At 43.8% G+C, this 27,918-nt stretch overlaps 1 protein-coding gene across 4 annotated transcripts in view; it reads right to left on the bottom strand.

Annotated features, from left to right (window-relative positions):
• Nucleotides 1-27,918, bottom strand: part of TMEM241 (transmembrane protein 241) — a 137,283-nt gene that overhangs the window by 88,830 nt on the left and 20,535 nt on the right. For all 4 annotated transcript variants that reach the window (XR_006707934.1, XR_006707933.1, XM_045459798.1 and 1 more), the window contains exons 4-5: nt 24,019-24,100; nt 7,539-7,616 (exon numbers count right to left, since the gene is read on the bottom strand). Coding sequence is in view for 2 of the 4 variants with exons in the window: in XM_045459798.1 (XP_045315754.1) it covers nt 7,539-7,616; nt 24,019-24,100 (160 nt within the window). In the remaining 2 variants the exon portion in view is untranslated. The remainder of the gene's footprint in view (nt 1-7,538; nt 7,617-24,018; nt 24,101-27,918) is intronic.

A 27,918-nucleotide genomic window follows, 5' to 3' on the forward strand; every position in this document is an offset into this window, starting at 1 on the left:
ACTTTGGCTCAGGTCATGATCTCGCGGTTCTGTGAATTAGAGCCCCACATCAGGCTCTGCGCTGACAATGTGGGGCCTGCCTCAGATCTCCTGTCTCCCTCTGTCTCTACCCCTTCTCCACTCATGTGTGCTCTCTCTCTCAAAAATAAACATTAAAAATTTTTTTTAATAAATAAACACCTCCGGCCAGAGGAGCCAGAACCTGAGATATGGATATTAAAATAAGCAATAAATGCATTATTGAGCCCCGTCTCCTAGGGCTCCGAAAACAACTGAGGAGTTGATGTCAGGGTGTTCATCTTCTGAGGCTCCTCAGTCCCAAAGTCACCCGGTGATAAGTCCTCGTGATACCTCAGTGTTCTGAATGGGTCAGTATAACTTCTCAAAAGGCATACCACCAAAAATAACAATAAATAGCTAACATAACCGGGGGTCAGCTAAATTACCATGAGGGCTACCTACTTTGGGCTGGTGTTGTTCTAAGCCCTCTACAGCTATTGACTTATTTCATTTTGGGTTAATTAAGTCTCAGGTTATATGTTACAGATGCGCACACCAAGGCACTGAGAAATTAGCTAACTTGTCCAAGGTCACAGGGTTTGGGTTTGGGTGATCTAGCTCCAGAGGCTGACCTTTTATGATGCTATTCTGCCACAGCCAGCCTGCCAGTCCTGCGGTGGCACCCCACTGGCCCTTTCAAACCACTACCTTCATTTGCTGCTCCCTCTGCCTGACTGGAGTGCCCTTTCTCCCTGCACTTTGAAAATTCCTACCATCTGTGTGACTGGGTTCAAATCTCGCCCCTGACCCTTCCAAACAGACTTACCAGTGGTCACCTCTGGTCCCTCCACACCCGTTTCACCCATATGACATTCTATGGGCATCACAGAGTGTGTTTACATGTTGGTTCTTCCATTTAGCTGAGTTCTGTGAGGGTGACCAATGTGTCCTGTATACCTCCATAGCCAAATGTTTGATATAGAGTATATACTTAATAAGTGTTGAACAACCAAAAGAATGAGTAGCAATATTGTAATATTCAACTGTGACAACTATATCTGCAAGGTAGCAAGACTATTTCCACAAACCACACGTTACCTTATAAAAGTCAAGCTGTGTGTGTGTGTTTGCGCATGCATGCACAAAAAAACAGGGATGGTGACAATGAACCACAGCTCCAGATGGAGTATATTCTCATAACCTGGGAACAAGGTCATGAGGAGGTCAACCTTCCTTTCCGGAGTTGAGTCTGGTGAAACCTGACACAGAATGGACAAAAGAGGCCTCAATGTGAGTCATAGGTTAAGTCTAAGAGGTGTCATATACAGCCGTGTTCCTGGTAATATCTGGTCACTTTGTTGAGGCTCCAGGCTAAATGATCAGGAAAGTGAATCGTATTGAGAAAATATCACAGCAATACTCATCACAGAGCAGCTTTTAATGCCAACCTACTAGAAATCATCTACAAGTTTACACACAGATACTTGCCAACACATCATGTTCCATGTAAGTAGAATGAGGACACAAATAGAGATTCCTGACAAATTGATCAGGAAAATAGGATAGTATATCATTTATGTAAGTATGTCTATATATGTGCCTAGAAAAAAAAGTCTGAAAGAATAGAGTAGTATCCTCTGTGAGGTAGGATCACAGTTGATTTCTGGGACATTTTTCCTCTGCGTGTTCTACAATTCATTATAGTTTATTCCGTTGATAAAGGAAATAAAGGGTTTAAAAATATTTTTTAATGTTTATTTATTTTGAGAGAGAGAATGTGTGTGTGCAAGCAGAGAAGGGGCAGAGAGAGAGGAAGAGAGAGAATCCCAAGTAGGCTACGTGCTGTCAGCACAGAGCTCGACATGGGGCTCAATCTCACAAACCACGAGATCATGACCTGAGCCAAAATCAAGAGTTGTACACTTAACCAAATGAGCCACCCAGGAGACCCAAAATAAAGGTTTTTTTTAAAAATAACTAAATATGTATGTAATCCATGCAATTGTTTCCTAATTTGCCCTGACAAGAAATGATGTTGTTTATAAAGAAAACAATCAATAAACCTAAAAGACAAGCTACTGAATGGAGGAAGATATTTGCAAATGACATATGTGATACAGGAGTAGTATCTAAAATATATAAAGAACTTATATAACTCAACACCTAAGAAACAAATAATCCAATTAAAAATGGGCAGAAGACATGAACAGACATTTCTCCAAAGAAGACATCCAGATGGCCAACAGACACATGAAAAGATGCTCAACATTGCTCATCATCAGGGAAATGCAAATCAAAACTACAATGACATATCAGCTCACACTAGTCAGAATGGCTAAAATCAACAACACAAGAAACAACAAGTGTTGACGAGGATGTGGAGAAAAAGAAGCCCTCATGCACTGCCAGTGGGAATGCAAACTGGTGCAGCCACTGTGGAAAACAATACGGAGGTTCCTCAAAATTTTAAAGATAGAATTATTCTATGATACAGTAATTTCACCCGTGGGTATTTACTCAAAGAATATAAAAATACTAACTTGAAAAGATATATGCACCCCTATGTTTATTGCAGCACTATTTACAATAGCCAAATTATAGAAGCAACCTAAGTGTCCCAACAGATGAATGTATAAAGAAGATGTGGCATATTGAGGCACCTGGGTGGCTCAGTTGGTTAAACATCCAACTCTTGGTTTCGGCTCAGGTCATGATCTCACAGTTTGTGGGTTCAAACCCCGAGTTGGGCTCTGCGCTGACAGTGCAGAGCCTATTTGGGATTCTCTCTCTCCCTCTCTCTCTCTACTCCTACCCAATTCATGTTCTCTCTCTGTCTCAAAATAAATAAACTTAAAAAAATTTATTAATGTTTATTTATTTTGAGAGAGAGAGAGAGAATGAGCAGGGTAAGGGCAGAAAGACAGGGAGACACAGAATCCAAAGCAGGCTCCAGGCTCTGGGCTGTCAGCACAGAGCCCGACGCAGGGCTCGAACTCACAAGCCATGAGACCATGACCTCAGCCAAAGTCAGATTCTCAACCGACTAAGCCACCCAGGCGCCCCTGAAAATAAATAAACTTTAAAAAAGAATTAAAGAAGACGTGGCTGGGGCGCCTGGGTGGCACAGTCGGTTAAGCGTCCGACTTCAGCCAGGTCACGATCTCGCGGTCCGTGAGTTCGAGCCCCGCGTCAGGCTCTGGGCTGATGGCTCAGAGCCTGGAGCCTGTTTCCGATTCTGTGTCTCCCTCTCTCTCTGCCCCTCCCCCGTTCATGCTCTGTCTCTCTCTGTCCCAAAAATAAAAATAAAAACGTTGAAGAAAAAAAAATTATAAAGAAGACGTGGCATATACATATACAATGAAATATTATTCAGCCATAAAAAAGAATGAAATCTGTCCATTTGCAACAACATGGATGGACCTAGAGGGTATAATCTAAGTGCAGTCAGTCAGTCAGTCAGTCAGAGAAAGACAAACACCATATGATTTCACTCATATGTGGAAGTTAAGAAATAAAACAAACAAACATTTAAAAAAAAAAAAAAGAGGTAAAGCAAAAAACAGACTCTTAACTATAGAGAACAAACAGATGGTTACCAGAGGGGATGTGGGTGGAGGAATGGGTGAAATGGATGAGGGGGATTAAGAGTACACTTGTGATGAGCACCGGGTGATGTATGTATGGAATTGTTGAATCACTGTATTGCACACCTGAAACTAATATAACACTGTATGTTAACTATACTGGAATTAACATTTTTTAAAAAAGAAAGAATGCTGTTTAGTGTTAGTGATGAAATGGAGATGAAGATTCAAAATATTTTGGCGTTTATCCAGTTTCTTCCTCTCAGCCTGGAAGTCTGGCCCCTGGTTTTTGCCTGATGGAGATACCCCTGAGGACTCTCTAACCCTGTTTCTTACGCGCAGCCTTGACTATGTGATCAGACTTGTCCACCTGGAAGAAATACCTTGTAGAAATGCCTGGATCTCTTCCCTAGACCAGATGAATCTTCATTTTCAATTCACAACAAAGGTGTCCACTTTGAAGATAAGAAGCATGAGTCAGTCTCCCAGAACCTGAGCAACTCTTGGTGAGTTTCTCGACCTCAGTGACTGGCTAGTGAATATTCAGCTTGGCAATTCTGGGGCTGGACTTCGGGGCTTTGCAGAGAACACGTGGTCCCTGCCAAGGGGGGCTCTGAGAAAGCAGGCAGAGACCCAGGGAAACTCCTACTGTGTTTCATTGAACCTCAGATACCACTGATTGTAAAATTCTCCATTCTTTTATATACTATCAAGAAAGTAAGCATTTGACCATGGCAGGCCATTGATAGTAAAAGCATCCCAACTATAGGTAGTGAATACTTTTCTAAAAGTTTATTTATTTTGAGAGAGAAGGTGCAAGCAGGGGATGGGGCAGAGAGAGGGAGGGAGGGAGGGAGAGAGAGAGAGAGAGAGAGAGAGAGAGAGAATCCCAAACAGGCTCCACAATGTCAGCACAGAACCCGATGCCAGGCTCGAACTCATGAACCGTGAGATCATGACCTGAGCCGACATCAAGAGTCGGACACTTAACTGACTGAGCCACCCAGGTGCTCCAGTAGTATTTTTTTAACATGAAAAAAAAAAGCAGCATGTAATCGATGAAATATGGAAATTGCCAGATGGTGTGAGAGGTATAAAGTCAGAGAGAGGTGCTCACGCTCCTTGAGGTGTCAGGGAAGGCTCCAACTGCATGCAGACCAGCCTAAAATACTGAGAGCCTCCCTCGTGAGACCTCGAGAGTCACCACAGGGTCCCCTCTCACCTCCTGCAGTCCTTTCTCCTCCATAGACAGCTGAATGAGCTTTCAACGCTGTAAATCTGATCGGTCCCTCGGGCCTTTCACACCCAACCCTGGCCGTTCACTGCGCTCAGCATAAACCCAACATTCCTAGCCCAGCCTCAAAGTCTTGTCCTGTCTCCAGTCTCATCCTAAGCCACCCTCTCTTTCTTGTCAAGCTCCAGCCTCACTGGCCAAATCCCTTCCTACATCTGGCCTTTTGCATCAGATGGCTCCTCTTCCTGGGAGCCCTCCCCTTGCCCCACCTGTTGAACTCCTGTTCAGCCTTTGTCTGTGTTTAAATGTCACTTCCCTAGAGTGGCCTCTTGGGCCGTACAATCCAGCAGGTGGGTGTAATGATTTGTCTAGTGTCTTCCCTTCTTGGTTGATGCTCCGTACGAGGAGCCCAGAATGGTAGGGCCATGCCTCTTCCTCACTACTATAGACTCAGAGCCTGGCACAGTGGGCACATATTTAGAATAAATGAGATGGTGTTGAAGAGGTTCTCTGACAGATCACAAGAAAGAAAACATCACGACATGGTCTAGGAAACATGAGAAGTTTGGTTGTGGCTGAATTTTCTAAAACCCTAGAGGTAGATGGTATCCTGGTGGTGACAAGCTTTACGTGCCTCTGTGTAGGTCATGCGTAGTCCCCAAGTAGATGGGGACGTGATTGGATCTGTATCAGAAGGTCACTTGCGTGCAGTGTGGAGGAAGGTGAGGGGGAGAGGCAGGGGGAGAGGCAGAGGCAGAGGCAGGGAAGGCAGCCAGGCACTACTGCACACCTGGCAGGCGATGGCAGGCGATGGCAGGCGACGGCACACACACAACGCAAAGACAGTCCAAGCCAGGTCTGCTCACCCCAGGCCCTACTTGGCTGCCCAAGGGCTTGGGGGAGCAAGATGTCATTTGGCCCCTAGCCAGATAGCCCTGAAAAACAGATGAGCATCTGACCAAGGTGACAGCAGCAGTGGGAATGGAGAGGAGGGGACAGATTCAGAAACAGGGTGTGGTGGAGGGCTGGGGGGAAGACGACCAAACCAGGACTCCAAGAACCCCTATATTTCTGACTTGGGTGGTGATGATCAGGATCATGGGATCGCCAAGTAGGAAGCAGGTTAGGAAAACAGCAGTTCTGGTTTGGTCCCTTTGCATTTCAGATGCCCAGGAAACAGCTGGGCAGACAGCTAGAGGCAGCAGGCTGTGGGGATCTGAGCTCAAGAGAGAGGCCTGGGCTGGAGATGGGACACAGGAGTCACAGTGAACGGAGCGGGGGCGCTGCCATGGGTGTGGATGAGACTATCCAGAGAGAGTGTGCATGGGAACAAAGGGCTCCTGACACAGAGCCCTGGGAGACCCTGAAGGGCAGACGAAAGAAAGGGAGAAGGAAGAGCCAGAGACCGGTGAAGAGAACCAGCAGGTCAAGGGGGCCAAGAGACTCAAGGAAAGGCAGCAATGAACCTGGTGAATGGTGTACAAGGCCAACGGAAGTTGCATAAACGCAGCCATCGGTGACTTCAGCCTGAGCAACCCCAGGGGAATGGTGGGGGCAGAAGCAGGAGCAGGTTGGGGGTGAGAGGGGCACGAAGCCGTGAACAGCTCCGAACCTGACCCTCCCTCCCTCACACACTGTGCTGGGGGAGGGCAAGGACGCGGTGGGGCGGAGGAAGAGGGGTGCACAGGCAAGAGAGCGCACCGGCGTTGGCATCCAGTGTTGGTTTTAGAAACACGGCCTTTCAGAGCTGGGTTAGTGTTGGTGGTTCTCCCAGGGCCCACTCCATCCTTGGTGGACTGAGAGCACTGAGTGTGTCCACTGGCTGAGGAAAGTCAGCCAGCAGAGACAGAGAGAGGTCAGCTATCCAGGATAAGGAGGTAGTCCATGGAGCTGCCCACAAGCAGCAGATGGGAATGACAGGGTGCACAGGTGTATGGAGTGGCCTCGGCCACGGGAAGGATGCCTCTCTCTCCCACACACCTGTAAGAAGTGAGCTGCCTGAATGGCCAACTAGCCTCTCTGGTTGGAAAGTTCCACATTTTTATATGAAACCATCTCAAATGGGCAGATGTTAGAAAAAAGAGCTCCCAAAAGAGGACCAAATTAAAACCGCCACTAATAACGTTAATAAATACCTACTAGGTACCAGAAACTTTCAGAAGTACTTAACACATGTGCCTCACTGCGTCCTCCCAACAACTGTATGAGCCAGGTGTTGTTAGTGTCCCCTTTTCCCCAGTGGAGGCACAGAAAGCAAAGACACTTGCTCGAGCTGGTGTGAGGCAGAGCTGGGCTTGGGAAGAAGGGGGATTTCCCCCAGGGGTGGGGGGAGGGTAATGCTCCCAGCACCCTACGTGAATCTCTGCGATATGTTTCCCTATGGGCCCTGGGGTTCATTGTGGGTGGGAATAAGGACCCCCGCCCCCATTCCTCGGCCCACAGTAAATTCCTCCTCATATCCCAAGGTGCTTGCTCTGCCCTGACCTGCAGCTGAGTGCCATTCAGATCAAGCATTGCCACACATGCACAGTGAACTGAAGAGATGTCAAATACACGATGCTTGAAATTAGTGATGACTGCCAGGCAGTCTTGACCACTGACAGGAAACAGATGGCAGGAAAAGGTAGACACTAATTTGGGCCATTAAAAAAAAAAAAAAGAGTTCATCTCTGAAATTTAAAGCAAGGGAAGCGAGACTAGCATTTTGCATTATCATTTACCTCTTTCCGAAAACACTTCTGGTGCCCACAGATGATAACTTCGGCTACATTATGCAAAGTAAGAAACACAGGAATGGCCTGAAAGAAAACAGAATAATGTAATAAGCATGAAAATGTTTTCTTTGATCCCTTAATTACATAATACTTGGTTTCTGTTTAAAAATAAAGATCCGTGGGAACTTTTGGCATTCACATATATGATCCTCTCCAGCAAAAACTCTTCTGCGTGGATTAGTGCTCTCTGTTGGAGTATTATTCTTGGCGAGGTGGATGTAGAGGCTCAACACATATTTATTAAGCACCTACTGTGTGTCACAGGAAAAACATCCCACATACAAGGTGGATACGTGATAGGGAGACTGTCCCTATCGAGGTAAGAGCTCTGATGAAATACACAAAAAGGTGCACTTACTCAGCAGAGTGTCAGAACCCTGCCAAGAGCCAAGTGGCCGCTGAAGAGTTTCAAGGGAATGACATGATTTGATCTGTGTGTTTAAAGGAACTTGGGCTCCCAGTGGAGGACAGAAGGCAGAGATGGTTGCAAAAGTCTTGGGGTGTGGCAGACTGAAAAATGGCCCCCCGAAAGACAGTCACACCCTAATCCCTGGGACCTGTGAATGTCACCTAACATGGCAAAAAGGGGTCTTTGCAATTGTGATTAAATTAATAATCTTGAGCTGGGGAGTTTGCCCCAAATTATCTGGGTAGGCCCCAAATGCAAACACATATATTTGCAAGAGAAAGAGATTTGGCACACACGGAGGAGGAGGCCAGTGACCACAGAGGCAGAGACTGGAGTGATGGGACACAAGCCAAGAAATGCCAGCAGCCAACAGAAGCTGGAGGAGGTGAGAAGTGGATCGTCCCGTAGAGCCTCTGGAGGGCAGTGGGGTCCTGTGACACACTAGGATTTCGGCACAATAACGCTGATATTCTCTACAGCTGGAGAGAACAAGTTTCTGCTGTTTTAAGCCACCCGATATGTGGTAATTTGTTACAGGAGTCATGGGAAATTAATACAAGGAATGGCAAGATGGCGGCCTGAACTTAGCAGTGGCAGTGAAAAAGGAGAAAAGTGTTCACATTAAGGAGATATTTAGGAGACTGAACTGAGGTAAATATCTGAATGACTGGGATGAAATTTGCACCCAAAAAAAAGTGAGGGAAAGGAGAAGAGATAAAAAAAAAAACAAAAAAAAAAAACAAAAAAAAACCTTAACACTCCATGGGCGCCTGGGTGGCTCAGTCAGTTGAGTGCCCAACTCTTGATTTTCAGCTCAGGTCATGATCTCATGGTTTGTGAGATGGAGCCTGTGTCAGGTTCGGTGCTGACAGCACCGAGACTGCTTAGGATTCTCTCTCTCCCTCTATGTCTCTGCCCGCTCCCTTGCTTGCGCATGCACTCAGTCTCTTTCTCTTCTCAAAATAAATAAATAAACTTAAAAAAAAAAAAAAAAACCCTAACACTCCAGAGGGTTATTAAGGTAAACAGAGCACCCACTGCACATTTACTATTGCTGGGCTGTTTGCTAAGAATGTCAGTCTCTCCAAATCTGATGGGTAATCTTGACATGGTGAGTGGGAAGGATTAAAGGGTGTGGGATTTTGTTATTGTCTCTGTTGTTGATGACAACAATACATTGTTGATGTATTGATGTCAATATTTCTTGAAAAGTGAAAAAGATCAAGCATATACATGGGTTTTGGGATCAGAAGGGGCTAGTGGAGCAAGGCACTTATCCAAACCTTAGTTTGCTTCTCTGTATGGGGATAGCAATTTCTACGACCCGGAGCACTTGGGAGGAATGACAGAAACGAGTAGGTAAAGGATAGAGGAGTGGTTCAGGAGCACTACACAAAAAGTGGTCAGTATTAACAGACAGCCCACTCTCAGCAGCCTAGACAGAGGACCCTGAGCTGGGAAACTGTTCCAGCTTAGAGGACCCACTTAAGATCACGTCACTCGCCTACTTCCAGATGGATCTGTTCTTTATCTTTTCGGAGAATATATTTTTACCTTGTTTTTAAAACTTTGTAGCTCTTCCCTATTTTAGTACTTTGTTCTAACTTGCACTGTTTTTTATTCTTTTGGAGTTCTTGCCTTACATTTTCCTGCCTTTTTAACATTTTCTACTCTTGATTTATCTTTCATTAAAAGTGCAACTCAAATTGTTTTTTCCTTTTAAAATTATACTTTATAAAAATAAATAAATGGATAATAAAATATCATACTTTATTTTAACAAATAATCCAATTAGAAAATGGGCAGGAGACATGAACAGGCATTTCTCCAAAGAATACATCCAGATGGCCATCAGACACATGACAAGATGCTCAACATCACTTATCATCAGGGAAATACAAACCAAAACTACAATGGAATATCATCTCACACCTGTCAGAATGGTTAAACTCAACAACACAAGAAACAACAAATGTTGGTGAGGATGTGGAAAAAAAGGAACCCTTGTGCATTGTTGGTGGGAATGCAAACTGGTGCAGCCACTATGGAAAACAGTACAGAAGTTCCTCAAAAAGTTAAAAATAGAACTACCTATGATCCAGCAATCACACTACTGGCTATTTACCCAAAGAATATTAAAACACTAATTTGAAAGAATATATGCACCCCTATGATTATTGTAGCATTATTTGCCATGGCCAAATTATGGAAGCAGCCCAAGTATCCATTGATAGATGAACGGATAAAGAAGATGTGGTGGGGGTGCCTGGGTGGCTCAGTCAGTTAAGCATCCGACTTCAGCTCAGGTCATGATCTCATAGTTCGTGAGTTCAAGCCTTGCATCAAGTTCTGTGCTGACAGCTTGGAGCCTGGGGCCTACTTTGGATTCTGTGTCTCCCTCTCTCTCTGACCCTCCCCCCTTCATGCTCTGTCTCTCTCTGTCTCAAAAATAAACATTAAAAAAAAATTTAATTTTAAAAAGAAGATGTGGTATATATACACATATATATGTATACATATATATAATAAGTGATGGAACATTACTCAGCCATAAAGACGAATGAGATCTTCCCATTTGCAATGACATGAATGGACCTAGAGATTATTATGCTAAGTGAAATAAGTCAGTCACAGAAAGACAAATACCATATGATTTCCCTCACATGTGGAATTTAAGAAACAAAACAAACAGGGGGGCACCTGGGTGGCACAGTCGGTTAAGGGTCCAACTCTTGATTTCAGCTCAGGGTCATGATTTCACAGTAAATGAAATAGAGCCCTACATCAGGGAGGAGCCTGCTCGGGATTCTCTCTCTCTACCCCTCCCCTGCTCACTCACTCACTCTCTCTCATTCAAAATAAATAAATCTTCAAAAGAAGAAAAAAACAGAAACAAAAGGGGAAAAAGAGGGAGAGAGAGATAAACCAAAAAGTAACCTCTTAATTACAGAGAACACACTGATGGTTACCAAGGGAGTGGGTGGGGGGTTGGATGAAATAGGTGACAGGGGTTAAAGAGGGCACTTGTCATGATGAGCACCAGGTGATGTACAGAAGTGTTGAATCACTATATTGTACATCTGAAACTAATACAACACTGTATGTTAACCACACTGGAGTTAAAACTTTTAAAAAGGGTTTAAAAAATCATACTTGATATTTATTATTTTCTAGTTTTTCATTTATCTTTTGTGCTTCTTTTTACTCCTCTTAAATTTTTATATTTTGAATTAATATTTATTGTTTTAAGATCATTAGAGATTTTTTTTTAACTGGCTTTATCTATTAGGCCATGTTTGGCAAACTTAGGGCCTGGCCTTCTAGTTCTCAGCTTGAGAAGATAGCAAAGAAAATCTTGGGTGGGTTACATGAAAATATGAACAGGCAGCCTGGATACTATTTATTTAAAATTAAGACCTTTTGGGGCATCTGGGTTACTCAGTTGATGAAGCATCCAACTTCAGCTCAGGTCATGATCTCATGGTTCATGAGTTCAAGCCCTGCATTGGGCTCTCTGCTGTCCGTGCAGAGCCTGTCTTGGATCCTTTGTCCCCTCCCTCTCTGCCCCTACCTACCCTTATTGCATGTGCACATTCTCTCTCTCTCTCTCTCAAAAATAAATAAACCCATAAAAAATGAAGACATTTTTAAAAATTTTGTTTTAATTTTTGAGAGACAGAGAGCACAAGCAGGGGACAGGCAGAGAGAGAGGGAGACACAGAATCTGAAGCAGGCTCCAGGCTCTGAGCTGTCAGCACAGAGCCTGACGCAGGGCTCGAACCCACAAACCATGAGATCATGACCTGAACCAAAGTGGGAGGCTTAACCGACTGAGCCACCCAGGTGCCCCCCAAAATGAAGACCTTTTTAAAGGACACCAGATTTAGGAACTCTAGACTTCAAGGAGGGTAATTTTCTTGATTTAATAAACCATGGATAGGTTTCTCGATCTCCCTAGACTCTGCTCTGATCACATTCTGGAAAAGGATCTATCATACACACAGAATTGATTTTCAAGTACACTAATGACAGCTACCAACAATGCGTTGGGCACAGTGCTAAGTATTTTAATTGCATTCTTTTATTTAAATCTCCTTCCCAGCTGCCATGTTGGGGCCTTGGGGGCTGCTTTGGGCTCTGCTCATGTCACAGCCTCTTTGCATTTGGCCCAAAGGGCTGCGAGAATGAGAGTGAGGGCGAGGTTAGGCAGGCTGTGACCAGGAATCGCCTTCAACCTTATCTGGTGCATCTTCCACATAAAGTGAGGAAAACACCCCCACTGCTCCATGCCCAGCATGGAGCCCAACATGGAGCCCAACATGGGCTTGAACTCATGACCCTAAAATCAAGAGCTTTGCTGAGATCAAGAGGCAGACACTCAACCGACTGAGCTACCCAGGCGCTCCCCCCACTTTTTAAAAGTGAGATGGGTCTTAATCATGGGACTTTTGAATTCATGTAAAGAAGGTATATTCTTTTTAAAGCCCTCTATTCCGTCATGTTAAAAAACATTGGGAAAATTTGGTATCAAAGACACTCATTACACTAGATCATAGATCTGGAATACCAGATAAAACATCTGGAATGTTTGTTTCCAAATTAAAAAAACACACACACACACACAAAAACTCCTTCCAACAACTCAATTAGTGGGTGCTACCACTTGATTTATAGACAAGGAAACGAATGCTCGGAAGATGAAGAAACTTGCTGAGAGCTCACAATGAGTTCAGAGGCCAAGCCATGCCTCCAATCCAGGCTCTCTACAAAGCCCAAGCTCCTAACCTTGATGCTACAAAACCCAAATTACAGCAAGCCCCCAGTGTAACCTTCCTGGCCCTACAACTGTCCAAAGTCCAGTAGGACTGGTGTGTTCCAAATCCCACCAGTCTGCTCCCTCCAGTAAGAAAACTGGTATGATCTAAAATATAGGAACTCAGGGGGACCCAGCTGGTTCATTCAGAAGAGCATGTGACTCTTGGTGTTGGGGGTTGTGAGTTCAAACCCCATGTTAGGTGTAGCGATTATTTAAAAATAAAATCTTTTAAAAATAATAAAATAAAAAATAAAATACATGAACTCAGGGTAAGCTCTATGACCTTTTTAATTTTCTTTTATTTTATTTTTTTTTAATTTTTTTTTTTTCAACGTTTATTCATTTTGGGGACAGAGAGAGACAGAGCATGAACGGGGGAGGGGCAGAGAGAGAGGGAGACACAGAATCGGAAACAGGCTCCAGGCTCTGAGCCATCAGCCCAGAGCCTGACGCGGGGCTCGAACTCCCGGACCGCGAGATCGTGACCTGGTTGAAGTCGGACGCTTAACCGACTGCGCCACCCAGGCGCCCCTCTTTTATTTTTTAATGTATTTACTTACTAAGAGAGAGAGAGTGGGGGGGGGGAGGGCAGAGAGAGAGGGAGAGAGAGAGAGAATCCCAAACAGGCTTCACGATGTCAACACAGAGCCCGACTTGGGGCTCAATCCCATAAATTGTGAGATCATGACCTGAGCCACAACCAAGAGTTGGACACAGCTGACTGAGCCACTCAGGTGTCCCTCTTACCCTTTTTTAAAGGATAGTTTCCACTGCTACTTTAAAAAATTTAACTCTGGATTTCTCAAGCCATTTTTCTACTGAGAAGCTAGCAGGCTTTAGGAACAGTAATTGTGGGGTGCCTGGGTGGCTCAGTCAGTTGAGCATCCGACTCTTGGTTTCAGCTCAGGTCATGATCTCACAGTTCATGAGTTTGAGCCCTGCATCAGGCTCTGCGCTGACGGTGCAGAGCCTACTTGGGATTCTCTCTCTCTCCCTCTCTCCCTCTCTGCCTTTCCCATGCACACGCTATTCTCCTCTCTCAAAATAAATAAATAACTTAAAAAAAACCCAAACCTGTAATTGTACAATTGACGATCTCAGCCTCCATAGAGGCCTATGAAAAGCAGTTATTAACACAGTTTGCAACTTTTATTGCTGATTTTCCTTGGCCTCTAATTCTGTGTACAAGTCCCAGTCTGAACTATGCTATCAGTTCAGGAGAGCCCCTAGTGACTGATTCTTTTAGAAAACCTGCCCTTTATTATCTTATGAAGTGAGGTTCAGCAGGACTTACTTTTTGTCAAATCAGACAAAAGTTCTGAGAAATGATACTAGCAATAATAATAGCTAAGATATATTGAATGCTTATTATGTGCTAGCTGCTATTCTAACTGCTTTTGCATATTTAATTGTCATTATAACTCTACCAGGTAGATGTTATTAATACCCCCATTATGCAGATGAGAAAATGGAGGAACATATTTTGGTTCTCTTTTTTAACCTTCCTCTTAATAGTTTGAAACCACTTTTAGCAAATCTATATACTTGCTTGCTGCTAAAGAGAACAGAAAAATAGGTAAGTTCTTCCACATTGTCAGGGGTCTAGGAATGGCCTCAACAACAAAAGGTCCTACCATCTTTCATTCAGGAAAAATGGCCAAGATGAACTACTATAAAGCCCAAATCATCATTTTTGACACAAAATGTAATTAGCCAAATTCAACTACACTGCAAGCCAATTTAGTTAGTTATCTAGGGGTACAGTTTGCAACTAATTTATTCTTAGAGTCCATTAGCTTAAAATTCAACATTTTATCCATGTACCATGGGAAATTTTTCTCTGGCTGTGAAGAGAAGTTGGTATCTATTATTTAAAAATTTTTCGGGGCGCCTGGGTGGCGCAGTCGGTTAAGCGTCCGGCTTCAGCCAGGTCACGATCTCGCGGTCCGTGAGTTCGAGCCCCGCGTCAGGCTCTGGGCTGATGGCTCAGAGCCTGGAGCCTGTTTCTGATTCTGTGTCTCCCTCTCTCTCTGCCCCTCCCCCGTTCATGCTCTGTCTCTCTCTGTCCCAAAAATAAATAAATGTTGAAAAAAAAAAAAAAATTTTTTCATTATTCCCAGGGCAGCTGGGTGGCTGAGTCAGTTAAGTGTCCTTCGAGCCCCACGTCAGGCTCTGTGCTGACAGCTGGCAGTCTGGAGCCTGCTTCTGATTCTGTGTCTTCCCTTCTCTCCCTGCCCCTCCCTGCTTGGGCTCTGTCTCTCTCTCTCTCTCTCAAAAATAAATAAACATTAGGGGTGCCTGGATGACTTAGTTGGTTAAGCGCCGACTTCAGCTCAGGTCAGGATCTCACTGTTCGTGAGTTCCGAGCCCGGTGTCGGGCTCTGTGATGATAGCTCGGAGCCTGGAGCCTGGAGCCTGCTTCGGATTCTGTGTCTCCCTCTCTCTCTGCCCCTCCCCTGCTTGCGCTCTGTCTCTCAGAACTGAATAAAAGTTAAAAAATAAAAATAAAAAATAAACATTAAAAAAAGTTAAAAATATATATATTTTCTCATTATTCCCATGCTGTCCAGAGTGGAATTTTGAAGCCTTGATTGTTATTTGTTCAGGTGTTGGGACTGAGTTAGAATAGTTTTCTATGGAGAAGTTGACCCCACCCACAGGCAGGGCCTTGGGTCACTCTGTAGACAAGGATGAGACTCCCTTTTTCACGCAGGAGCTCGGGGTCAGTTTGTTAATTTTTGTAAAAGAATGTCAATCCCATCTTCTCTTTGGGCGATTTTTAAATATGTGGGTGTGGATTTAATCTACAAGATAAAATAATTGCACCCCAGGCTTTTGCCAAAGAATGTAATTTTGAACTGTTGACTACCCAATTTTTATCAAAATCATGCATGCCAGAAACAATGTTCCTGGATGGTTGCCTAAGGGCAGTCTGCAAAGGAAGCCAGATAACCAGGGTAGCAGTTTTAGCCCCAGAGAACTGCTCCTACTGAACTGTTCTATTTCATCATGCATCCTAAATACTCTAAGAATCCTAGACACTAGGCTACCACTGTGTTTGTTATAAGGATGTTGTTGACGACCCTGCCTCATTAAGTGGCCCAGTCTACCTTTTTGGAGGACACAGGACCTGAGAGTAAGGAAGCGTTGCTCTTCTTCAGCAATGACCTCACTCTTGTTTTTCTTTTAACTTTAATTTCAGTATCATGGACACACAATGGTACAACAGTTTCGGGTATACGACGTAGTGATTCAACAGTTCTATACATTATACTATGTTTGCGACAGGTGTAGCAATGACCCCACTCTCATCCTACAAGCACTGAGGGTCTTGTAACTTTTTCATTTGGCCACAGAATGCTGAAAACTAAATTCAAGGCCCAACTGTATTTATTTTGTAGGATATTACAGTATGAATGTCTATGCACTAAGTCTCTCTGCAGCCTCATCTAGTTCTTCTATTATTCTCCACCTAGATTTCCTGTAAAATTCCGTTCATTAAAAACGTCTATGGAGGGGCGCCTGGGTGGCGCAGTCGGTTAAGCGTCCGACTTCAGCCAGGTCACGATCTCGTGGTCCGTGAGTTCGAGCCCCGCGTCGGGCTCTGGGCTGATGCCTCAGAGCCTGGAGCCTGTTTCCGATTCTGTGTCTCCCTCTCTCTCTGCCCCTCCCCCGTTCATGCTCTGTCTCTCTCTGTCCCAAAAATAAATAAACGTTGAAAAAAATTAAAAAAAAAAAAAAAAAAAAAACACGTCTATGGGGGCGCCTGGGTGGCTCAGTTGGTTAAGCGTCCGACTTCAGCCAGGTCACGATCTCGCGGTCCGTGAGTTCGAGCCCCGCGTCGGGCTCTGGGCTGATGGCCCAGAGCCTGGAGCCTGCTTCCGATTCTGTGTCTCCCTCTCTCTCTGACCCTGCTCTGTCTCTCTCTGTCTCAAAAATAAATAAAAACGTTAAAAAAAAAAACAAAAAACGTCTATGTTATTTTAATTATTCTTTCAAGCCACCACACATCCTTTCTGGAAGATGGTGAGGTATTTAAAGATGTACATGCAAATGAATACATTCATAAGCTGATTTGCATGAGTTATTATTATTTCCATTAATCTTATTATTGTCGTTATATGGCAAAGCCCCTAAGGGCAGAGGACCAGACTCCCCTTTTGCCAGTGTATCTCCAGTACGAGCTTGGAGGCCATCTCTGTCCTTCCTCTGTGCATCACATAAAGTAGCTGGCCTGTGTTTTAGGGGCCTTGTTGTGTGAAAAATGGACATTTTAAAGCACCAAGGTTCCTCCACCTTGGCAAGATGCCTGGGAATAAGAAAAGACCCAAGGGACAGCGGCTTGTTCCAGCTCGTTCACTTGGGGACACAAATGTACAGGCGGGAACAGAGGGCAGACTGGCCTGTTTTCAGTGAATTGCTATTTTTCTCACACTTTTTACTGAGATGCATAGACATGAATGAGTTAAAACAAATATGCGTGTCCTACAGCAGCCAAAGAAATTCTGCGTTAGTCAAGTGAGAACCCGTTATCATCTCCTCCTCTTCTTATTATCCTCAAGAAAGCCTCTAACAGAGTCGAGGGTTTTTTAAATATATTTTTAAATTGAGATAAAATGTACACATAGCATTTACCATTTTAAACCATTTTTATTTATGTATGTATTCTTTTTAATGCTTATTTATTTTGAGTGTGTGTCCACGTGCGTGCGCATGTGAGCAGGGGAGGGGGGAGAGAGAAAGAGAGAGAGAATCCCAAGTAGGCCTCACGCTGGGGCTCGATCTCACAAACCATGAGATCATGAACTCAGCCATAAATCAAGGGTCACTTAACCGACTGAGCCACCCAGGTGCCCCTCATTTTAACCATTTTTAAGGTACGGTTCAGTGGCATTAAGTATATTCACACTGTTATGCAACCATCACCCCCATCCATCTCCAGAATTTTTTCAACTTGCAAAATTCAAACTTTGTATCCATTAAATACTAACTCCTCACTCTCTCTTCCCCCTGGCCCCTTGACCACTCTAAGCACGTCATAGAAGTGGAATTACACGGTATTTGTCCTTTCTTGACTGGCGCCTTTCATTTAACATGATGCCCTCAGAGTTCATCCAAGGTGCTGCCTATGTCAGAATTTCTTTCCTTCTTAAGGCTAAATAGTATTCCATTGTATGCATATTCGACATTTTGTTTATCCATTCAGCCATCAAAGGACACTTGGGTTGCTTCCAACTTTTGGCTATTTTAAATAGTGCTGCTATGAACCTGGATGTCCAAATACCTGTTCAACTCCCTGCTTTCAAATTTTTTTTTTTTTTTTTTGGTGTAAACCCAGAAGTGAAATTGCTGGATCATACAGTAAGTCTATTTTTAATTTTTTGAGGGACCTCCATACTATTTTCCATAGCAGCTGCACCCGCTCACATTCTCAACAGCACTGCACAAGAGCTCCAATTTCTCCACATCCTCACCAGCACTTACTATTTTCCGGGTTTTTGATGACAGCCATCCACGGGGGTGTGAAGTGGTATCCTGTTATGGTTTTGATTTGCATTTCCCTAATGATTAATGATGCTGAGCATCTTTCCAAGGGCCTATTAGCCATCTGTACATCTTCTTTGCAGAAATATCCTTTCAAGTCCTTTGGCCATTTTTGAATTGGGCTGTTTGGTTTTTGTTGTTGAGTTGAGGATTTTTCTCTATATTCTGGATATTAATCCCTATTGAATGACAAAACTAAATTTGGTAATGAGGTTGATGTCCTTTATTCAAGGGAAAACAATCCTTGGATTGGGGAAGTATGGTGCCTCAGAAATAGTGGGGCACTCTTCCCAAGGGGTTCTGGGGAAGAATGAGTTTTATGAAGCATTAGAAGTGGCAATAGGGAGGGGCACCTGGGTGGCTAGGTCGGTTAAGCTTCTGATTTTGCCTCAGGTCTTGACTTCAGGGCTTGTGAGTTCCAGCCCCATGTCTGGCTCTGTGCTGACAGCTAGAGCCTGATGTTTGCTTTGGATTCTGTGTCCCCCCCTCTCTCTCTGCCCCTTCCCTGCTCATGCTCTGTCTCTCCCTCTCTCTCTGAAAAATAAATAAAGATTAAAAATTTTGAAAAAAAAAAAAGTGGCAATAGGGAAATGGTACGATTAGCTGGGGTTGCAGATCTGACCTTATTTAGGAAGATCAAGGAACAAGGAAATAAGTATAGAACCCAGAGTTACCATGGTGTTTGGGGATTGGCTGTCTGGATGTACTGTGTTTCTGGTCAAGCAAAGCATTTACAGGAATGCTAAGGTTTAGTTGGTAGCACCCCAAAAAGGAGGAGCTCCATCTTGGGCCTAGAAATTGAACTCTGTTCAACATCTCTTATCAGATAAATGATTTGCAAGTATTTTCTCCCATTCAATGGGTTACCTTTTTATTCTGTTGATGGTGGCCTTTGATATACCAAAGTTTTTCATTTTGATGAAGTCCAATTTGTCTATTTTTTTGTTGCCTGTGTTGTTGGTGTCATACCCAAGAAATCATTGCCAAATCCAGTGTCATAAACTCTTTCCCCTGGAGCCCTGGGTGTTTTTTTTTGTTTGTTTGTTTTTTATTTGTTTTTTTTTAAGTGGGCTCCATGCCCAACACAGGGTTTGAACTCACAACCCTGAGATCAAGACCAGAGCTGAGATCAAGAGTCAGACGCCCCTGCAGCCCTGTTTTAATAAGTCATTTTATAAGGGTTATGGAGAACATCATCTTCAGATGGAGCAAGAAGATAAGTAAAATCCAGAGGAGGGGTTTACTATTTTGCCACTAAGCCCACGCCTTAAAAAGTAATCCTTGCAAATGGACTCTGATCAGTTCTGGTAGGAAAACAACATGAAAGAGGAGAGCTGCCTCAAATCGGCAGTAACAGGGAACATCAGGAGAAGAGTCTCCATTTTATATCAACATTTACATTCTTTTCCTTTGTGGATCCAAGTTCCTTTACGTAATATAAGAGCCAAACAAATGGGAAGGGGACCCATGGGCTCTAGTCTGCTTAACTGAGTAATTTGCTCCATCTGGGTCTAGTTATCCATGTACATTTCCTCACCAACACCCCATCCAAGCTCCATCGCAACGTGCGGAGTGAATTTTGTGCTCATGGAAGACACATCCCAACAAGCATTTAGGGAAGGGCCAAGATCAAAGAGCTGGGTGAGAGACCAAGAGTGGTCCTGTCAAACTGCCTTAGCTCAGATTTGCAGAGTCCTTCAACTACTGACCCTGGCTTCCCCGGGGCAAGAAAACAACATGGTTTGAGCAGCCAAATCACCAACACCAGGATGGCCTCTCACTGGCAAGCTCACTAATGTATGACTTTGCACATCCGTTCTAAACACTCACCAGCACAGGCTTTGAGGCAACCCTGTCATGCTGAGGAGGCTTCGGCTGGGAAATTACAATGAGAGTAATAATGACCAGTCAAGGTTGTACTGACACTCCAAAGACCAACACTCCTGCCATCAGAACCATTATCATCGTCATCACTGTGACCTTATTCAGTGTAGGACAGCTGGAGAAACTGCCCCAATTAGCCCAAGTAGACAAGACATCAACTACACGGTTCCTCTCTACTTACCCCAGCTCAGCCCTGATGGGCTGATCTCCCCTGGGTCTCCCCTGATGTGATTTAGGGAGGAAAGATGGTAAGCTTTGGAGATGACCTGTTGTGGTTAGACACGCTTGGGTTTACACCTCTGCTTTAACATTTACGAGTTGTTGACCTTGGCCAAATAATTTAGATCTCAGTTCCTCATCTGTAAGCGGGAATAATTAAGTCTGACCTCATATGTGATGAAGAGTGGCAACGGAAAGTGCCCGGCACACGCTAACACCGAATATTCATAGTGTCTCTTCCCATGGTGAGCTGTGTGTCTTTCCCACTCCCCTTGAAGTTTCTCAAGGTCAGAAACCATATCTTCTTTGTTTTTAAGCGACCAGCCCATAGTAGACTCCCCATGAGTATGTGCTGAATGGATAAACCACAAGAATAATCCCCTTCCCTTAACTCTGTATATCATTCGGTTGTGAGGAGGAAAAACCAGTAAAGAATTTTCCCTGCTATGCCTTTCCAGAATGAGTTAAACCAGCTCCCTCTTAGGAGTTGCACGTCAGAACAGAGCTTCAAAATCTTGTCAGATAAGGGAGATCTTTGTGGAGCAGAACTACCTGGAAAGTGTTCTGCATAACAATATACCCACGGATTTTAACTGAGCACTTACCCCAATTCCTTGTGGATTCATTAAACTGACAGCTTGACACCAGCATATTGATGCCTGTTTTCTATCTAACACAAGCTGTATGACTGCCTTGTGTTTAACCCACTCTATAAATTTGTAAGCAGCTATGTAAAAACAAAAACCTCAGAAAACAAAGAAAAGATGCCGGGTTGTTATTTCACTGAAAAACAATAATGAGTGTCTCTTTTCTGTGTTCCTCCCACTCTAATTGGGTATATTTGGGTTTTGGTTGTTTTCCTTTGCTCGAAGAGTTTGAATTTTGCAGCAGCTTCTTTTTGTCTGTTAAAGAAGGCTGTGCTCTAGCCCGACGCCACTCACGGTGCCAGTCACCCCGAAAATAAGCTCAGGCCAGAAGGTAAATCAGTGCACTGCTTCCTTTCTCAAGAAGTCTCACTATGAAAAAAAAAAGTCAGCTCAACCGAACAAGGTGTTTAGTGCCAAAGTCGATGTACATTCTAGCACAATCTCCTTATGGACAGGTGACAAAGAGCTCACAGATTGGCACTGCATGTGGATCACACTTCGAGGAGCATTGTACTAGGTTATGGAACTCCTCATCTGCCTGAGAATGTACTGGACTGACCTTTACAATGGGCTTTTGAAGGATTTTAGGCCACCTAGTATCCTTATCCCTTCTTTTGGCAAAGCATCCCAATATCAAGGATCTGCCACACCCTGTCTCAGTCGATGGGATCCAGGTGGGGATACTGTAAGACCAGGGCCGGCCAAATGGTGCTCTGAGTCTCTCCAGCCACAGTAAATGGAGATGATGATCCAGGGCCAACCAATCGGCATAATTCCATCTTCCTAGTTGGCTTTCAGACCTGGGAAGGGCAGTGGCCCTACTGCTGTATTCAGAGTGAATACCGGGACTCATGCAGAAACTATAAGGATGAGTCTCTTTCCATTAGACTTCAAGTTGTAAGGATGTGGGCCTGGAGTCAACAACACCCATGAGGGGAGAGTCTGGCTGTGAAATGGAGAAAAGACAGAGCAGAACTGAAAGGGACACAGAAACTGTATTTGGAACCTCTGGATAAAGCCTTGCATGATCTACAACTTTTCAATGATATATATGATCCAGTAAATTTCCCTTTTGCTTAGAACAGTTTATGAGCTTTCTAATGTTTGCAATGAGAAGAATCTAAATTAGGCCTGGACTACTCTCCCCTGGGCTATTCTAAAATCCATACATGTTGGCCCTAAAAAGACAAAGCTGAAAAGGCAAAAGGTCTGGAGTTAGAGGAGCTGTCTAGTTGGGACTAGAGGCAAGTTACCAAGACTTGCCACACCTGAGTTCCTTCCTCTGTCAGGTGATTAACATCTGCCCCATCCATCACCTCTCAGGTGAATATGAGAATCACATAAAAGAGAGAAAATCACTCTAGAAACATATGAAAAGGCACTGCACAGACAAAAAAATATTGTTATTGCTAGCCCAATGATAGTTATGCAAACTTCAAAATTCTGGCATCCATCACTATCCAGTTCCTACAAGAAATACATTGTTCTTAAAATAAACATGGTGGGGGGTGAGGAGAGGCAAACCAAGAAACAGACTCTTAATTACAGAGAACACACCGATGGTTATAGGAGGGGAGGTGGGGGGAAGGGGTTTAAATAGGAGATGGGGATTAAGGAGGGTATTGTGATGAGCACCGGGTGTTGTATGTAAGTGTTGAGTGACTAAATTCTTCACCTGAAACTAATATTACACTGTATGCTAACTGGAATTCAAATAAAAACTTAAAAAAGAAAGAATACATCGTTTTTATCAATACCTGTATTGTGCTCTAGGAGGGAGAGCGCCCTCTGCAGGCCGGAAGGTGTAAAGCAAGGCAGCAGACTCAGAAGCTGGACAGAATAGAGAAGGGGCAGCAGGAAGCCAGTCCAGATCTCAGGTTCTGGGCTGAGCACCAATGTGTGTGCTGTTGGTCATTCCTTGGGCCCACCCAGGACGTTTCTCCCCCATTGAACACAGCATCTAAATGACTGAAGCTTATGAATCATGCAAGAAAAATGATGGTTTAATTTAGAACTTAACCGCTAGTAACTCTCAACCACTATTTTGCAACTTTGGGGTTATCCTAACAATAATACTATCATGCAGGTAGGCAGATTTTGTGTCTGTTTTACTGTTTTCATATCTGAGATCTAAGGGACCAACAGAACAACAAACTGCATAAAAAGATTAAATCGTTCTGTAAATTTTGCATTTTTTCCAAAAGTCAGAGTACAATCATTTTCTGATAGATAGAAACAGTATGAGCAGCCAGGGTACGAGACAGAAAGAGGCATTACTGATTTTTAAGCCTCGTTCTGAGTCTCTGGTCAATGGAAGTATCAGTGGATTGTCTTTTGATGGAAAAATAACATTTTTATATTTTCATATAGTTAGTGTACCTGGAAGAAGTTTGTTCTTTACAGTTCCCTCCTTTGAGAAGCTCAAATCTGGATGGGGTGGGTGACACTAGTAAAACAAGTGTCCCTACATACTGGGTGTCAACACTGTGCCAGGCACGTACATCACTCCTAAGCCCAGCACCGCCCAGTCCACGTCACCAGTGGGCAGGGTTACAGTTCCTCAGAAGCAAGGAGCAGGCTGAGCCTACTCTCCCTGCTCCCGAGGATGGCCGGTGCTCAGGTAGAGCAGGCTGGCCCTGTTTGTATCAGGCTCCATAAATATCACAGCTTTCTCTTCCTCGTCTCCATTGGTGCCTCTTCATCTTACAAAACAAGATGGCCCTACCCTATCATCTGGTTATCCTCAGTTCAGGGAGAGGGGGTAAAAGCCCCATGTTGTTCTCCAGTCTATGTGCACCATCACGAAAGCTGATGTCCTGTCCTCTATGGATCCAAGGCACAATAAGTTAAAAAGCAAAGGGGTAGAGGAAAGAGGAACTGTCTCCCTAAAAAGTCTCTAAAACTTACCAGTTTGGATAATGCTCTGGAACCGGCATAGATTATGCCCACATACAGCACCGAAGCAGGAAGCCACGTCGAAACATCAGATCTGGAAAAAGGGGAAGAGACCAGAATATTTCTGTCACTTTCTGTCCAAAAGACCGAGCTGGAAGGCATGACCTTTCAGATGCACCAAATACGACGGTGATGGTCTTAACATCTCTGAGTGACCTGTGAAGTGTGACATGGGCTGTGTCCACTGAGAGTGAGGGAAGCTGCCAAAGTCATCCAGCTATAGCCTGTCACTCTGCCAACTACCTAGTGTTACTGATCCCATGACAGAACACAAACGATCTGGAGATGGAAAAAGGCTTCCTAAAGTTTGGGAGAGAGAACAGATCCGAATTTTTTCAAAAAATTTGTTTTACTTTATTTATTTTGAGAGAGAGAGTGTGTTTGAGCAGGAGAGAGGCAGATAGAGACACAGAATCCCAAGCAGGGATTCTGCACTGGCAGCACAAGGCTCGATCCCACCAACCATGAGATCATGACCTGAGCTGAAATCAAGAGTCGGATGCTCAACTGACTGAGGCACCCCTGATTTTTTTAAGGTTTTTAAGATTTTTTTTTTTTTAAGGACAGTGAACATTATTCTTTGGATTTTAAATAGCCAGAGGCTTTGAACCCATGCCAAATTATTACAAATTTTTAAAGGCTATTTACCGAGGCAATATATCAAACGGCTCCATGGAACCACAAAAGAAGGAAGCAAGTGCCAAAGGACAGAATTTTAAAAAGAATACTAGAACTCAAGCTGGGTGGCCATGTGCTGACATCTTCCACCATTAACCTGGAATCTCTAAGGACTTCTGGAGGGCACGTTTCTTGATTCAATTGTGGCCACACCAAAAACTGCTTTTTTCTTTTTTTTTCTTTTTAACTTTTTATTTTGAGAGAGAGAGAGAGAGAGAGCAAGCAGGAGAAAGGCAGAGAGAGAGGGAGAGAGAAAGAATCCCAAGCAGACTCTCCACTGCCAGTGCAGAGCTTGATGTGGGCTCGAACTCACAAACCATGAGATCATGACCTGAGCCAAAATTAACAGTCGGACACTTAACCAACTGAGCCACGCAGGTGCCCCCAAAACTGCTTTGTTCAATACAGTTTAGAATCTTGCTGTCTTCAAGAAAGGCAAAATCCCGGTTTTTATATAGAGAACCCATCACTGAGGTTCCCTCAGTCACAAACACATTTGGTCCACTTACGCAAGTTCCCGGAGTTATTCTCATAATAGATATAAATAAATGAGACCATTCCAGCAGAATTTAACATAATAATCCCAGCTAACTCAATGAACTGCTCTCCTGGGATGATGCCTGCTCAAGAAATGTTCTTTGTGAATCTTATTAGCATGGGCAGGCATCTATGATCAGACCTACTTTTGTACCCTTCCCAGGGAACCTGGTGCTAAAATGTCTGTAGTCTCTAGTGAGGCCTCCAAACCCTACTTCCTGAATATATTCATTCAGCAAATATTTCTAGCAATTTGCAAAGTGCTGACAGTGCTAGAGTTATTATTAACAGCAGCATCCTAATTAACATTTACTGAGCACTTGCTACAAATGAGGCAGTCTGCTAAGTGTTTTCTATGCTGCGTCTTTTAAAAATGTGTACAACCACCTTATGAAGAAAATGTCTTTGTTGCTATTATTATTATTATTATTATTATCCCCATTGTGCACATGAAATAACTGAGGCAATAAAGAGTTTAATTTGCCTGTGGTCAGAAGAGCTGGTTATGGCAAAGCCAAAATTTGAATTCAGGTCATCTGACTCTAAAGCTCCAGCTTTAAGCCACCCTTTCACACTTTGCCCTCAAGGACCTCATAATCTAGTGGTAGACACTGACATATAACAAACACAGCATGATTCTGCTCTGGTCACACACTAAGCATCTAATGACCTGAGGAATATTCTCTGTTCTTACTCGTCTTACTGCAATAAAAGACATCTGCACTTCCAGCCAATAGGTGAATAGAGAAAGGTAGATGCCATTCTCCATCTTGATGGATAACATCATGCTTCACATCAAACCAATTGCTACTCCTCTAGGAAACGACTTCCCCATTAGACCTTAAACTCACAAAGGTCAAGGGAGACAGGACCCAGGCCCATGGCCCGCTGAGCACCACAAGGAGGCCCAAGAGCATACACAGCAGGGAGCATAGTGAAGAGGGAAGGAGTGCCCTGCATGAAACAGCAGCACACCCACTGCAGCAGGCCCGGTGCTTCAGGATGTGAGCTCAGTAAGGCCCTAGGCATTTGTGCTTTGTTCCCTCTTAAACAAAGAAGACTCCTGCCCAGTCATATGCTCCAAGAGACCTCAGGGCATCTCAGTGGCCATGGATGTGGGAAAAAAAAAAAAAAAATGGCTAGGGGAAAAGAAAGAAAAGAAAGAAAGAAAGAAAGAAAGAAAGAAAGAAAGAAAGAAAGAAAGAAAGAAAGAAAGAAAGAAAGAAAGGAAACATGGCTAGGGAACACCTTGTATTTTAACCCTGTACCCGAAACACAAAGAAATGACTTTAACTATGAAAAATAAACAGATCCAGTTGGACCAGAGACTTCTGGGAAATGTTACAGAGCAGCTGTGGGAGCATTTGGATACAACCATGGAACTATGATCCACAATTATCGCACCCAGGGCCCAACTTCTAGGTGGACAGAGCCAAAGCAACATGCACCAAAGGCAGAAAATTTAGACACCTGCAAAAGCAGCTGGTTGCCTAACCCTGTCTTGGCCCTCATGAGCTCTCATCAGAGACAGCTGCCTCCCTCCCTCCCCCACACACACCAACAAAAAATTATAGCTGCTATCGAGAATGATAAATACAAATCACTGGGAAAAGTGCTGCCAAAACAGATATGAGCAAAACAAGTATGAAAGGATGGGGGGTGGTGGGAAGAAAAATAATTAAAAATTGCAAAGAACTCTGCATTCATATTGTTTCAAAGTATCAAAGTTCTCACTCCACTGAAAATCTTAGGGTATGTGTTAAGTGTTGTTGATGCAAGAAAAGACTCAAGGGAACACCAGTCGACCATCCATACACAAAGAAAAATCTTGGGGCGCCTGGATGGCTCGGTCGGTTATGCACGCAACTCTTGATTTCGGCTGAGGTCATGATCTTATGGTCAGTGAGTTCGAGCCCTGCATCAGGCTCAGCACTGACAATTAATTATCAGAGTCAGATAAGGGAACTTCTGCATATATTACTAACATGTCTCCCACCTGTCAAATAAACTGTAAGTTTCATAAAGGTGGGAGCCATGTATGTTTTGTTCATATAAATCAATGTAAAATATCACACGCATGAATGTTATAAAAGAGACTAAAGGACTATGCCATACCATAAGGGCATCTGATCTAGTCAGTGAGGATAGAGAAACCTGCCTCCAAAAAGTGATGTTTGAGATAAAACTCAAAGTTCAAGTGGGTGCAGGGGGTGAGGGGGTGATGCAGAGAAGTAGAAGGGACACCACATTCTCCCCTTGGTCCATTACTCACAGCAATAAAAGTCTCTGAAGGTTCAGTAAGACTTTGTCACAAGTTGGTTCTTCACTAACTATGACTCCCAAATTCTTTTTTTTTTTTTTTATTTTTTAAATGTTTATTTATTTTTGAGAAAGAGAGAGAGTGGGGGAGGGGTAGAGAGACAGGGAGACACAGAAGCTGAAGCAGGTTCTGTGCTGACAGCAGACAGCCCGACACAGGGCCCGAACCCACAAACCGTGAGATCATGACCTGAGCTGAAGTCAGACGCTTAACAGACTAAGCCACCCAGGCACCCCTATTATTCCCAAATTCTTTGCAACATTGATCTCATTTAATTTATACACTAGCAGGGGGGCCTGGGTGGCGCAGTCCGTTAA

The sequence above is a fragment of the Leopardus geoffroyi genome, chromosome D3 (genome assembly GCF_018350155.1).
Source record: "Leopardus geoffroyi isolate Oge1 chromosome D3, O.geoffroyi_Oge1_pat1.0, whole genome shotgun sequence".
NCBI classification, from domain to species: domain Eukaryota; kingdom Metazoa; phylum Chordata; class Mammalia; order Carnivora; family Felidae; genus Leopardus; species Leopardus geoffroyi.